The following is a 14,919-nucleotide window of genomic DNA, read 5'->3' on the forward strand; positions in this document are numbered from 1 at the left end:
GCACACACCTGTTTGGGATGGGCAAGTCAGAAGCCACAGCTGATGACAGGAGACGTGATCCTTCCATTTCCTCCCCCAGTACATCGCCCAGGCCTTAGGCCGGCTGACTCACAACGTGGGCTTGCTGAGCCTGGACCGCTTCAGTCCCCCGGTCCTTCCTTGGCACCTGCACACATGAACTCAAGCCAACCAATACGGGGTCACTGGAGCTCGCCCCCCTCCACCGGGTCCCACGGGAGTGAGAGAGCAGGTCAGTTCCACCTCCTTTCTGCACTGCCTGCCAGCTCTCCCAGCATTGGGGTCTGGGGCTGGGAGGCCCAGCACTGCCTTTGCTTTCTGCATCCCAGAGCAGTTAGCAGACTCCCGCCTCGCTGTCACACTGGCCTCCGGGCTTCATCCTGCTGGGCTGGGAAATGTTTCACAGGTCAGTCTCAGTCCACCAATTGATTCTAGCTACCCCATGGGTGGTAACAAGTAAGACAAAGGGGGTGAAGACTCAGGTCAGAACTTGGCTGGTTTGTCCACAATGTGGGCATCTTCTGAAGGAAGAATGTGGGGCTCTTCACCATGTAAACAGCTACAGGTATGACACACTTTTAAGAGTAATCTGCATTAGCATTTGTCTCCAGCATCTCTTAAGTCTACACAATAACAAAACAGACCAAGCCCTGCTCTGTATGTCTGCCAGCTTCCGTAGTGCAGATCCTCCCACCATGACTGGTTGCAAGCTACTGATGCAATGAACGTGGTTAGTGAACATGGAGTCAGAGATGCACAGTGGCGCCCCAGTTATCATATCTCCACACTTTACAGATATGATAATGAAAGATGAAAATAACCTGAAGAGTATAGATGATGGTAAAATGTGGTAAACTAATTTGGATGTAATGAGTTTTGTATAGTTATTACCTTTGTTTTGGATACAATTTACTTAATTGTATGATTGTCTAATTTATTTTTTCAAATAATGGCTGTGTTTACCAATCAGCTCGCAAAATTCCCTCTGTGTTAGCAATCAGCTCGGAAGAGACAGCTCTGGTAAACAGCTAGCTTCTTCTTTGCTCCACGAGGCCTCAGTCCCCACCATGCTGCACAATGTCATAACCATCCCTCATGGCCCCACGCTGTCACGTTAGTGCCCACCCATGACCATGAGCAGGCTTCACACACCTGGCTGGATCTCGCCGGGTCTCCCTAACACAGTTTCCCTTTCTTGTTCATGGAAACATACACCTCTACACCTATCTGCAAGGCTTGATTCCAAGGGCTGATCAGATTATCAGCTCTGCCTATTTACTCCGATTCTTAATTTACTCTGTTTACTTAGTACAGCTACACTAAATAATAATGATAATAATAATTATTATTACTGGCATTTATCAAACATCCATCAGGTATGTGTCTGGTGCTAACCTGAGGTTTGACTTTTTTTTTTTTCTCTGAGGTTAGACTTTTATACAATTTTTAATCACTTAATCTTGCACAAACCTGTGAGGTTAAGTACTTACATCATCCCCATGTTATAAATGAGAAAACCAAGGCACAGAGAAGTTAAGTAAACTACCTGAGGCCACACATAAGTGGAGGAGCCAGGGTTTGAACCCAGACAGTCTGACTTCAGAGTCTGTGCTCTTAACCACCAGCCTACCTCTCTGGTAAGAAAATGCTTTGAAAAGTGAAATAAATATTTGATGTTAATATTATTATTTGTGGTACTATTTGAGTATTCTAGAGGGTCTTTTTCCTAGAATCCTACATTGATTTTATAATTCAAAGACTACTTCAAATAGAGAGTAAAACTTCATAGCCAAGGAAAAGGGGATGAGCTTCTACACTGCTCAGACCTCTTATTCTTACTCTGGGTCCCTCAGCTGGAGGATTTTCTTCTTTCCTGTTGGAACACAAAGAATTATTCAAAACAGTCACAGAATGCTGTCAAATAGAGCCAGGATGGACACTGGTTCCCTACCACAGCTAGACATACACCAAAACACAATGCTCTCGGTCTCTTGTTAATTCCCTGGTGGCCTCTCAGTCCCAGCCCTCCTCTCACACTAGATGATGGATGAAGCAGCTGTCTGCTACCATCACCTCTCCAGAACTAACTAGAATTGGTGGGTAACCCAAAGCACCAGAGTAGCCAGCATCCATGTCACAAAGTCCATGTAGTAAAGCTCATGCCCTTACCTCTGAAAAGGACGGAATTCCTTTACTTGGGATCTCCTGCCTCTTACTTTAGTCACAGTCCAAACAACTTTGTTTATCTGACTTGTTAGCCTAAAACATTTTAGAAGCAAAAAATGGTAAGAGAAGGGGTGCAACTAACAGAAAAGTGGGAGCTGGAGACTTGGTATCCAAGAGGAAATAGAATTTTTACAAAAGGAGATACAGAAACTCAGAGGGTAGCTTCTCTGGCATTAGATGAGAGGCTAACTGTCCCACCCACGTCGTGAGCCCATCATGCTTTTTACAGCCCAGCATTTTCATTGCTGTTTGTACTTAAGACCCTATGTAATAAAGAAAAGATTAGCTTTGAATATATAATAAAGAAAAGATTATCTGCCACTTTAAATGGCAGATAGTACACCCAGACAGATGTGCAAGATGTGTGTTTATAATGTATATGTAATGGCAAAAGATGGGAAATGGCCTAATTTTCTATAGGATGGAATCCTAAGCATTATTACAAAGAATGAAGAAATTCTGTATGAATTGAGTTGTAACTATTTCCAAAGCTTTTTGGAGAGAGAAGCAAGATACAGGAGAGTGTATATAGTAAGCACCAGATTGTGTCTTGTTTAAAAAGAGATACATAAAAATTTACATCTATATACACTGACACATCTATGCTTCTATATATTTAGTATATCTCCAGAAGGCCATACAATCAACCGACAATAGCAGTTGCCATGGCATGGAGAACTGGATGCTAAGAGTAGGAAGGAGAATTACTTAAACTTTTAAAAAATTATGAAATATTTCAAGCATGCAGAAAAGTACAGAAAATAATACAACAGATGTCCATGCACCCACCACCCAGACTTCACAGATGTTAAAATTTTGTCATTCTGCTATGGATCTTAGCATCGCAGCCAACACCCACCCCCGTCCATTCCTCCTTCTTGCTCCTCAGTAACCAAAGTTGATGTGTATCATTCCAAACTTACACTGTGGGTACATATAGGTACCCATACAGATACACAGTACTGTTGTGTGTATTTAAATTTTAAATATGTATCTTACTGTAACTTTTTTAGAAACTTCTTAAATCACTGACTGTTTTCATACATGCAGATCTACTTCATTACTCTCATTGCTGCATAGGATTCCATTGTGTAAATAAATCACAGCTCATTTATCCATTTCCTACTAAAAAGGCAGCATAATTTTTTAAATGTTTTCCCTTTAGAAAAAGCATTATTGAGTTATAATCGACACACAATACATGGTACATATTAGAGGATACACCTTGATAAGTTTTGACATATTTACACAGCCATAATGCAATCACTATAATAAAAATAATGAACATAACCATCACCTCTGGAAGTTCCTCATGTCTCTTGCTAATCCCTCCCTCCATCCTAGTCCTTCCACCCTCCTCCGTGCCTAGGCCAACACTGATCTGTTTCTGTCACAGTGGGTTAGCTTGCATTTTCTAGAATTTTATATAATGGAATCATACAACATGCACTCCTTTTTTTGTCTGGCTTCTTTCACACAGCATGATTTGAGATTTATCCATGTTGTTGAGTATATCAATAGTTCATTCTTTTCATTCCTGAATAGCAGGGTAAAATATATAGAACACTCAGAATGACTCCCAGCAAACAAGTGCTGAGTAAATGGAAACTGTTATTATACTATTATTAAAGATCCTTCTCAAACTTAAGACCCTATAAATATTTTTTAATAATGTCTAAGTCCCAACTGCCAAAACAAAAGAAGCAAGCAAACCCCTTTCACTGGAAGGAGTTTAACATAAACTGTGCTAAAGCAAAAGTAATGTTTTTGGAAGAAATGTTCCAACTTTCAAATGAGCAATAACCCCGCAGCAGGTCCATTCATTGAGGGCTTCAGGGGCATATTTTGCAGCTCATTCATCCTGCTAGTCCACCAAAAGCCATTTTTCTGAAAATCAGATGTTCTTTTATTAAGGAAGCAGTTACTCCTTCACTTCTCTCTTTCACTACATCCAGCACTGGGGTTCCATTAAGTACTTTCTAAACACAGATTCAGAACTCTTTAAATACAATGTTGGTTGTGTTTCAAGGCATTGACATTGCTCACCAGTGTTGATAGCACATGGTTTATTTAATGTTTGAAGTGTGCCAAACCTTGTGCTGAGGGTTTTATCCCCTTCAGTTCATTTAATCATCCCCACCCAGTGAGACACTGTATTAGTAATGCTTTTGACTGCAAGCAGCAGAAAATCTGACAAGAATGACATAAACAGAATATTTTCATGCAACAAAAAGTCTTGAGGTAGGCAGTTGCTAGTGCTAAACCAATGGCTCAGTGATATCAGTGCTGTAATATCTATTATTAGCTGCTCCCTTTGGATGGCAGAATGTGTGCTGCTCCAGCCATCACATCTGCATTCCAAATAGAAAGATAAAGGAGAGAGCTAGTGCCCATGTCAGGAGATGATAGTTCTCCAGGAGCCCCATAGCTTTGTGTCTGTGCCTTGTTGTTCAGAACAGTGTCACACAGCCACATCAGCTGGGAAGTGACTGAGGAGAAGAAAGCTGGAAATGGTGACCATCACAGATCTGATGATAGTCTCATTTTTACAAGATTAGAAAATGAGGTTCAGAGGTGTAAAGTGACTTCTTTTAAAGTCACACAGTGTATCAATAACCAACCTGTTTTATTTCATAGGACTCTAGTGGCCTTCCTCTCTGATAAACCTGTAAGTCATGCATCTCAATTTCCATAGTAGAATGCCAACTTTCTTCTGTTAGTCTGATACCTAGAGCACAGGGTTATCTTTCCCTTTGATAGGAAATAAAATAGCCCCTTCAGTTCTTCTTTGAAACACTCAGACTTCAACTGACTACCCACCAACAGCTACACTAAGCACAGATTAGTAAACCTGACATCTCGGGTTAGAGGCAGAGATCCGTCCTCATTCTCCTCCTCCTCTGAGCTCCGCAGACGCACTTGCCTCGCTTTCATTCCCTCCATGGATTACAGCCAAAGATTGGTCCTTGGGTTTTGTTAAGAGGGTGATAAAAGTTAATGTTAAGTTACTTTTGTATCTTCTGTAAAATCTCAGTTGAAGACCATGCCCATCTTGTAGCCTGATTTATCTTTGTTAGTATCCCTGATATATGCCTTTTAGAACTTACTGCCTGGGAAAACTTTTTCATATGAAAGTGGAGGTAGATTTGTGCCAGTAATCTGGATTGGCATGTAATTAAATACAGATTGAGTCCTGAGCTTTCAAGTAGGCAGGTCAGAAAGGGAGATGTGCAGTACATTTTTATTTGGTTATAGTAACTATGTCCTTCTAGGTTATTGGTGCAAACAAGTTTCTTCCCCTATAGTATCCCTTTTTAGTCTATATTTTGTCTGTTTTATGTCTACTCAAATACCTCAAGCCTCTTCTCATTCCTTTTGAAATAAAAGTAATTTTTAAAATGAAAAATTCACAATGGCCCATAGACAGGCTAGTTTAGAAAGAGACCAGAAGAAGCCAAGGTCAAGGCATAAAGAGAGTGGGACAGAGACGATGGCCTCCACAATTCTGAATTCTCTCACCATTCAACTGCAATTTAAATTGTTAATTCAACAAATATTTGAGTGCTTAATTACACTAATTAGATAGGAGCTCAGGTGTCTGAGTGTAAACAAATCTCTGTAACTTGATCATTAAAGGTTTAAGCTTGGATGGCACCTTGAAAGATCTGACCAGACTCTCAACCTTGAAGGAGCAATGAGCTTCCTTTATTACATATAGACAGATCTCTTCTTCTTACCTTATTGTCTTCCAAAAAGCAGATGACACAAAATTAAATCATCAGATATTTCTCAGCTAGTAGGCAAGAACTCTGCTTGGAATGGGGGAAGTGAGTTTCAAAGTATAAGGAAATTGAAAACAACACATTTCAGACAATAGAGAAAGCATTCCATAAATTTTGGTATCTCCAAATTATGGAATGCAATGCAGCAATTAAAATCATGTTTTAGGAGGATATACATTATCATATAAAGATGTTTATAATATGTGTAATGAAAACTTTCACAAGCAGAAAATGCAGTATAATTCTGATTTTGTAAAGGAAAAATCTAACAGAGCAAATAGAGTAGAATGAAATATACCAAAATATTGGAAGTAATACTTACTACTAGGTGATAAAATTATGGGCAATTTTTATGTTCATCATTATGATTTCTCTGCTTTTTAATCTTTAAATAATGAATATGTATTATTTTTGTAATCATGCAAAACATGTTATTTTTTGAAAGAATAAATGCAAAGCCCTTACTTTTCAAATTCCCAATACACCAGAAATGTCTTAACAAGTGAAAGATTAGACTACATGGAAGGAAAATAGTTAAAACACAGGTATACAAATCATGTTGGTACAAAGTAAGACATGATTAATTGCTAATGTACTCTTGTCAAAATATGGTCAGGCACTGAATTTAACTAAACTGGGGATTTCTCAAGGGCAGAAGCCATGAAATAATAATGTTTAAGAAGTAATTTGTAGTAGTGGTAACAGGAGGTAACCTGGGTTTAAATCCTGGTTTTGCCAGTCATTAGCTGTATGACCCTGTATAAAATCCTTTACTTTCTCTAAGTTTCAGTTTTCTCATTTGTTAAAAGAATTTTTTAAAGGTATTGGTAATACACAATAGACATCATCTGCGGGATCATTGATAAAATGCATATCCTGTACTCCATACAGAGCCGGTCAACATTTGCATGGATGAATGAATGAATGCACTGCTCTCAAGTTCAGAGACTGGAGGAATCAGGAGGACTGGAATGGTTGGTACACCCTAGAGAGGGATCAGGATGTGAGGACTCACAGGGGCTCTCTCCCTGAGTGATATGAAATAAGTGTTGGAATCAGTATCTGTAGATAGGAGTTCTAATTCCAGCAAGGTATTTAACCTGCCTTTGCTTCTATTTTCTTAATTACAAAATACAGATAATATACCTTTCTTTGCCTATTCATGAGATTTGTTATGCTAATAAAATTCATTCATTCATTCACTTAATACATGTTTTTTGAGGAGCCTACTATATGCTAGATAATGTTCTAGGTGCTGGAGTTATGACAATAAGAAAAACAGAAAAATTCCTGTCCTTAGGACATTTATAGTGTGGAAGGTTGACATGACACAAAAGACAAATAATTAAAATATCTAGGATATTAAGTGGTGATAAGTGTTGTGGAGAAAAATGGAGCAGGGACAGGGAATAGGAGGTAGAGGGAAGCATAGAGTTAGAATATCAGGGAAGAGTTTTTGTGAAAATGACATTTGAATAAATAAATGCCTGATGGAAGTGAGCAAGCAAACTGTGCTGGCACTTGGGTGAAGAAGATTCCAGGCAGAGGACACAGTCAGAGCCAAGGCCCTGAGGCACCGAGTGTGTTAGAAGCAGGATGGCTGGAGCAGGGGTGCAGAGGGGGAAGAAGAAAGGGAAAATGGATGCAAGGTCTGCAGATGTAACCAGATAGGCTTTGCGCTAAGTGAGGGTGATGCCACTGGAGAGGTGACTCTGGCACATTCTGATTTCCATCTTACAAAGATTCCCCTGAGTGTGCTTTGAGAATATGGTGAAGTGATTACTGGCGGGGAAGCAGGACAGCCATTAGGGAGGATGTCTCCTTTACCAGGTGAGTGACAATGGACAAGGAGGGTAGCAGCGGAGATGGTGAAATGAGGTAACAAATGAGAACCCACTTTGAAAATGAAGTCACTCTTCAAATGTAGGATGGTGATGAAATGGTGCAGAAAGAATGGCAAGAAGATACGAAGAGAGGGCAGCTGGTGCTGCTCCACGCAGTCATGGCCAAATGCCATGCTGCAGAAATTCAGTGAGATGGTATAGATGAGCTCTGCACCCGGCTGTGGACTTGACTCCCAGGTCGTGTACATGACAATGCAGAGCCCAGATTGTGGTGGGAAGGTCACATACTTTAATGTCTCCTGTGTTTAGTGCCTTCAACATCAGCATGTTTGCTGAAACTTAAACTTCTGCGCCTGCAGTTCTGCCTACAAACGGAAGGACTTGCTACCATTCCATCCTCAATGCGACTTGGAGCAAAGCTTGGCCAAGAAGGGATCAAAATGTGTATGCCTTTTCCAGGGTCGGGGGGGCTCTCTTTCTCGGGAGTACTTAACATCATCCTTTTGAGATAATCCAGAGCATTCCAAGGCCACTTCTTGCTAACTGACATGCTTTTCTTCTCAAAATCCTAGAAGCACAAAAGGTTTAATCAACCCAAATTACAGGGTCTGCTTAATTCCAGGGGTTGACTTGAATATCACCACTTTGGGAGGAGGAGAAACAAGTCTTCCTAAGGAGAGAATTTCCTACTACAAGGACTGTTGCCCAGAACAGGCCCTTGGCAGCCCATTAATTATATTTCATTTTGACAGATCTCATATAGAGTTGTTATATCTTTAGGGGGGAAGAAGGTGCTGGGTGATTAATTGGTTGATAGTGTATGTTAATTGGATGCTAATTTAATTTAAATTTAATTCATATTTTAAGCACTTAATTCAACTCAGGACCTGAAAAATTAGAATATTCAAGCTTCTTGAAGGAACTTGTCTTTCTATCTGTCACCTTCATATGTCTATTGATACTTTCTCCTTGTTTACAAACTTGTTTTTTAAGAGAAGAAATCAAATGGTTCTTAGCACTTCCAGCTGTAATCGGAACTGTTGGTTCTTGTAATACATAAATATTTAATTGCTTTACTGGAAAGAAAAGAGACATATATCCACCCTATTACTTAAAAGTTTGTTCTAAACAAGTCCTGTTAGGCTGGAAAATGGTGCTGTTTGGTTCTTTCCTCTGGCTGGACAATTGAAGAAATAGCTTTTCAAGAGAGTCTATACTTCATCTCCAGGAAGGTACTGAGGTGCCCTGATAGACGGGCCTCAGAACCTGCAGGCAGTGGGGCAGTGCCCTTCATGATACTTGGAGGCTTCTGGGAAATTACTCTGAGGCTGTTGTTTCTGTTCCCCCGCAGGAGAACCACAGGAGGTGAACTCTTTGAGAACACCTTTTATGACATATCCAATAATCCCTCTTACATCACAGGGGAAGGAGGGCCCCCACCTACCCCTGGAATGGGAGCCACAGCCTCATGCTCATCCTTGTCTAAGGTAGAGAGGCCAGATCTACCCAAGATCTGGCTATCTATAGATTTTTGGAGGGTAGAGTACCAGTATTGGGACTATGAAGGTCTCTTCCGGTTCTAGTCTATAAACAAAGAAAACTGGGGACCATAAGTATGATAGCGGGAGCATAGGCTTTGAAATTTAACTACTTTGGACTTGTTTCCTGACTCTATCTTAGAAAAGTCACTCTTCTAAGTCCGAGTTCCCTCATCTGTATATTGGGATGATAATACTAATCTTGCAGTGATGTTATAAGGATTCAATGAGATAATAAATGTTTGTAAAAACCTAACAGTGCAAAAATAAGATGTTCAACACCTGGCCAGTACTTCCCTGCTACTGCCAGGTAATTTCCAGCTTCTCCTTCTGGTTCTGTGGGGTGCCTGAATCTAGTAGTAGCTGCCACCATCATTTGCAAGCCTGAGCACATTGCACCATTGCTTGACCTTGACATCCATATTCGCTGGGTACTAGCACCTGCGGTTTGAACTTCCTTGTTTCACTAACTGACTCTCTTCCTCAGCTATCCTGGAGAAGCCTCTAGAAAAGAAGGCTGGCAGAAATTATGGCCCCCCAGGCAACAAGAAGCTTATCTATTTCATCGATGACATGAACATGCCCGAGGTTGATGCCTATGGGACTGTGCAGCCACACATGGTCATCAGGCAGCATCTGGACTATGGCCACTGGTAAGAGCACACACAGAGGGCATGGGAAAGGCCCAAGGCAGAGCTGAAGCCCAGTCTATTCTGCTGGGGCTGCCAGCCTCAATTTATCTCTGGTGCCAGCTGAGAATCCCCATGGCAAACTGCATTCCTTACAGGTTTCTGTTTTCTAGAAAGCTCTTTCAGAAAGGGCATTAAAACCCACATAAAAGGTTTGGCCAGAGAAGATACATGGCTCTCATGTAAGGAAAAAAGCCTCCTCTTTTTTTTTGTTTTGAGAGGGCATCTCTCATATTTATTGATCAAATGGTTGTTAACAACAATAAAATTCTGTATAGGGGACTCGATGCTCAATGCACAATCATTAATCCACCCCAAGCCTAATTCTCATCAGTCTCCAATCTTCTGAAGCATAACGAACAAGTTCTTACATGGTGAACAAATTCTTACATAGTGAGTTAAGTTCTTACATGGTGAACAGTACAAGGGCACTCATCACAGAAAAAAAGCCTCCTCTTTTAGATTCATGGCTGCAAATCTTAACTGAGAAGTAGAAACTTCCCAGGGATTGTCCCATACTGCCTATGTATGTTCACATCTCCACTCTCAGAAAAGTCGGTTTCATATCTTCTCTTCTCGTCTCAAACCTCCCACCCACCTCCATGAATGATCACACACGCCATCTCCATTTCTTGCTTGCACAACTTACTTGCACCCCCATGCATCTTTCTGTCCCTCCTGCTGACACATCTGCCCTGAGGCTTAGCTGTCCACCGCACGTTAACCCCACTCTCTCCAACCTCCTGAGATCCTCACTCCATCATCTAGCCCCCCTTTTCTCCTGATTATCTCCTTCTCACCAGTATTTTAACTTGCTTAAATTTCTCTATTGAGTTCAGAAAATGATTTTCTAGTTACTGTTCTCTCTCTCCCCACATAACCAAATTTCTCTGCTGTTTTCATGTCCTCCTCTCCCACTCACTCCCTGGCCCACTATTATTTACTTTCTGTTTTCCTCAACTTTACTGAGCTGTTTTGCCCAACTGCTCACTGTGTCTTTATGTGAAGTCTGACAGACCTCAGATGTGGGTCATTATCTTTCTTATTCTCTCGACAGCACTTGACATGGCTGATGGCTCTCTCCTTTTGGAAATACTGACTTCCTTTGCTTTCTGAGGTGCCACACACCCCTGAATTTCTGCCTCCCATTTTTCTTGGTCCATCCATATGGTCTATTCTTCCTATGCTATTCCATAGATATTAGATCCCTCAGGATTTTTTCCCAGGCTCTTGTCTCTTTTCAGTCTCTACCAATGGACTAAGACATTCATGTACTCAAGTGCATGAATAATAGGGCACAGCCCACCACACCTTCACAAGGCATTCACCTGCCTGGGACCTCACACAACTCTGACCTGTGGTTTCTGACTGTTCCAGGTATGACCGTAACAAGCTGTGCCTAAAGGAGATCATGAATGTACAGTATGTTTCCTGCATGAACCCCACTGCAGGCAGCTTCACCATCAACCCACGGCTTCAGGTATGGGAGTAGCCAGTATCTGAGTCCTAAACACTCCCTTACCAGGGCAGATGTCCCTTGATTTTAAGTAATAATTGGCCCTTCCCCTGTCCAGCTTCTTAAAGTGGTAAATCATACAGGATGCTGACTTGTATTTCTAGTGGGATGGAGAAACTTCTGGACCCAGAGTTATGAAGCTTTTAAAGCTGAAAGGGGTCATCAAGTTCATCTGATATGACTCATTCTTCAGGATAAGAAAACTTCAGGGGGATTAAATGACTCTCCCAAGCTCATGTGGGTACTCAGTAACATTGAGATTTGGGCTCACATTCTCTGAGTTCAGGTTCTCTTCTTACTACCCCATACTGATGTCTTTGACCAAAGGTCCAAAGCCCGTTATTCCCCCAGTCATTTTAGCTCAACCTAAGCTTGGGTTTAGGGTGAGAAATGTGACCAGTATGTAGAATTCAAAGCCTTATAGGAAGTCTTCATAGTGTTATCCAAATCTGGAGACGGTGATTTTTATTCTGTGGTAGATGTCTGACTCCGGGTCCTTCCATATACCTCTCTTCCCGGTGCAGTGCCATTTCAGTGTGTTCATCCTCTCCTTTCCAGGAGCAGACGCCCTGTCCTCCATCTAGAGCACCATCCTGAGTCACCACCTAAAGCTTGGAAACTTCCCAGCATCCCTGCAGAGGTCCGTCCCCCCACTGATCGACCTCATCCTTAACTTCCACCAGAAGACTGCCACCACGTTCCTCCCCACAGCCATCAAATTCCACTACATCTTCAATCTCAGAGACTTTGCCAACATTTTTCAGGTAGGTCAGTCTGTGCCAGCTGAGCTGGCTGAATAATGATCTGGTTTCTTCCATTCTAGTAAAATAGTAGTTAATGCCAAACTCTTATGCAAGGGCTCAGTTCCTATGGATGCATGAACATAAAAAGGTAAACAGAGTGAGATGGGCCCCGTAAGGAAGGACTTCAGCAAAACAGAGTTCTGTTTGCTAATGACCTTATTTCCCAGTAAGCAGAATGCATTTCTGAGTTGGTTCCTTCCAGCTGGAGAGGGCTCAGCATCTTGGAGATAATGTCATGTAATGATTTCGGCACACCTAGGAAAGAAAATGACACAGAAGACAAAGCTGAAGCTATTTTGCAGGCCCTGGTGGTATGCCTATTGTTCTTGGGATAAAAAGAAGTCCCCTAAATCATGCAGGATAGATCTGCTTCTTGAAGAAGCCATATCATAATATCTCTAAGACACCATCTGCCAGCCCTTGGGATGCCTCACTTGTAAAATATCCAAGTTCTTTTCCAGGGCTAAGTCATTTCAGATCCTTGCAGCTGCTCATCTGAATAGTAATGGCCTATCTCTGCCCATCATTTCTAGTTGCTTGGCCCTTCACTGTCAGAGTCTCAGAGGGCAATGCAGCAGACCCTGACCTCTCTTCCTCTTGGTCAGGTACAGCATCGTCACACGGCAGAGGCCACAACTTTCTCATCCTCCACAAGAATCTGCAGAAACTACTTTTCAGAGAGATCACTCCCAAGATTGCACCAAGCCATTATTGGGTGAAGGATGCCTTTCACACCAAGCAGAGGCCACACCTGTAGGGAAAGGTCAACAGGATCAGGGAGAGAAGCATGACCCTGCAGGGAGCACATGTATGTGCAATTCATTACCCAGACTCTGGGGAACCTAAAACCAGCAAAGCTTCAGACCTGAGGACTCAGGGCCTGCATGTTCCAGCCAGGACTCTTGGTCATAAGGAGCAGAAGCCTAGTAAATGTTCGCTCAAAGATCCAAGAGCTGTGCTCAGAAAGGCTTTAGGGTTCTAAAGGTGGAGCCACTGAATCCACAGCAAGGTCAAGTCTCAGAATACATGTGATTTGGCTCAGGGCAGCATTCCTAGTCATATACCTCCCAAGAATAAACTCGGTTAAAAAGAAGCAGAGACCCACAAAGATTATACAGACTTGCCTAAAACACCCAGCCAGCCAGTGAAGGAACTGGAAAGCCCGGGAGGTTAAGTCTTGTTTCCCTGGCCCCATTTCTCTACCTGACCCAGGCAGGCTGAGTGGCAACACCCTGGGCTCTATGTCCCAGCCAGGCATCTCTGCAGCTTGCCAGCTGTCAGCCACCTGCCACAAGTGTGGGAAAGCACATCCTCCATGGACCACATGCCTCCTTTCTTCCAGAGGGGGTTTCAAGCTCGTAGCTTGACCTCAGCCTTCCTGTGTTTCCCTCCCTCCCTGCCTTCTTGTCTACAGGCTTGACAGAAGAGCCTAAGGGGATGGTTGAATGCCCACTGGGAGACAGGCACTGCCCAGGGGGCATGCTGCTTTTCTTCATCCAGCTTTCTCCAAGGCTCAGTCATGCAGACCTCCTCTGCACTTGCTCGTGCTGTCCCCATCAGGACAGAATTTGACAGAGCTCTGAGCAGCAGCCATCATTAACCATCCCCATCTCAGTGTTGCACATAACTGTTCGCACATGACATGCTCACTTTGACTCTGCCTTTAATTGTCAGTCAGCCTGAGTGATTGGGGTAAGAAGGCTGATAAACCAGCTGACAGCACACCCCGCAGTCAGACACAGTCCTCGAATCAGGATTCCCGGCTGGTGCTTCTTCCTGCCCCATGCATCTCATACATGGCGGATACCTAGGGGAGCTGGGAAGGAGAGAAGGGCTGAGATGTATGTATGGTGGAGCCAAAGGGACTTCAGGTAATTTCTTTCTCTAAAATAAACTTTCATTAAAGTACAACATACAAGTAGAAAAGCATGCAAGTCATAAGCATACAGCTTGTTTAATTATCACAAAGCCATCACACCTACGTAACCACAACTCAGATCAAGAAATAGAACATTGCTATCATCGCTGAAGCTCCTGATTTTTCTTACTTCCATTCCCTCTTTCCTCCTCCACCCAGAGGTAAATATTGTCTGGATTTCTAACATAAGTTATTTTGGCCTATTTTTGGACTTTATGTGAATAGAATCATATGATAAATATTCTTTTGTGTCTTCTGTTCAATATTATACACCTGTATATAGAATCATGTTATTGGTAAATAATAATAATAACAATTTCTTTCTTTCTGATCCTTAATCTTGTAATTTCTTTTTCTTCTCCTATTGTACTGGCTACAACTGCCAGTACAATGTTGAAGGGAAGTAGTGAGAGTGGCATCTCATTGCATTCTAAATTTTGGGGGGAAAAGCTTTTAATAGTTGACCATTAAATACGATGCTTACAGATTTTTGAGGATACTCTTTGCCAGATTAAAAAAATTTCCTGTTTATAGTTTACTGTTTTAATCACAAACATATGTGGAAACTTAAAAAATAATTTTTAT

General features: G+C 41.9%; 1 protein-coding gene across 1 annotated transcript in view; it reads left to right on the forward strand.

Moving 5' to 3' along the window:
* LOC118931523 (dynein axonemal heavy chain 9-like) overlaps positions 1-14,919 on the forward strand; it is a 287,535-nt gene that overhangs the window by 226,645 nt on the left and 45,971 nt on the right. Inside the window, 3 exon segments of the mRNA XM_057499470.1 lie at positions 9,896-10,061; positions 11,475-11,577; positions 12,138-12,377. Of these exon segments, the coding sequence (XP_057355453.1) occupies positions 9,896-10,061; positions 11,475-11,577; positions 12,138-12,377 (509 nt within the window).

Source organism: Manis pentadactyla, chromosome 4 (assembly GCF_030020395.1).
Source record: "Manis pentadactyla isolate mManPen7 chromosome 4, mManPen7.hap1, whole genome shotgun sequence".
Lineage (NCBI taxonomy): Eukaryota > Metazoa > Chordata > Mammalia > Pholidota > Manidae > Manis > Manis pentadactyla.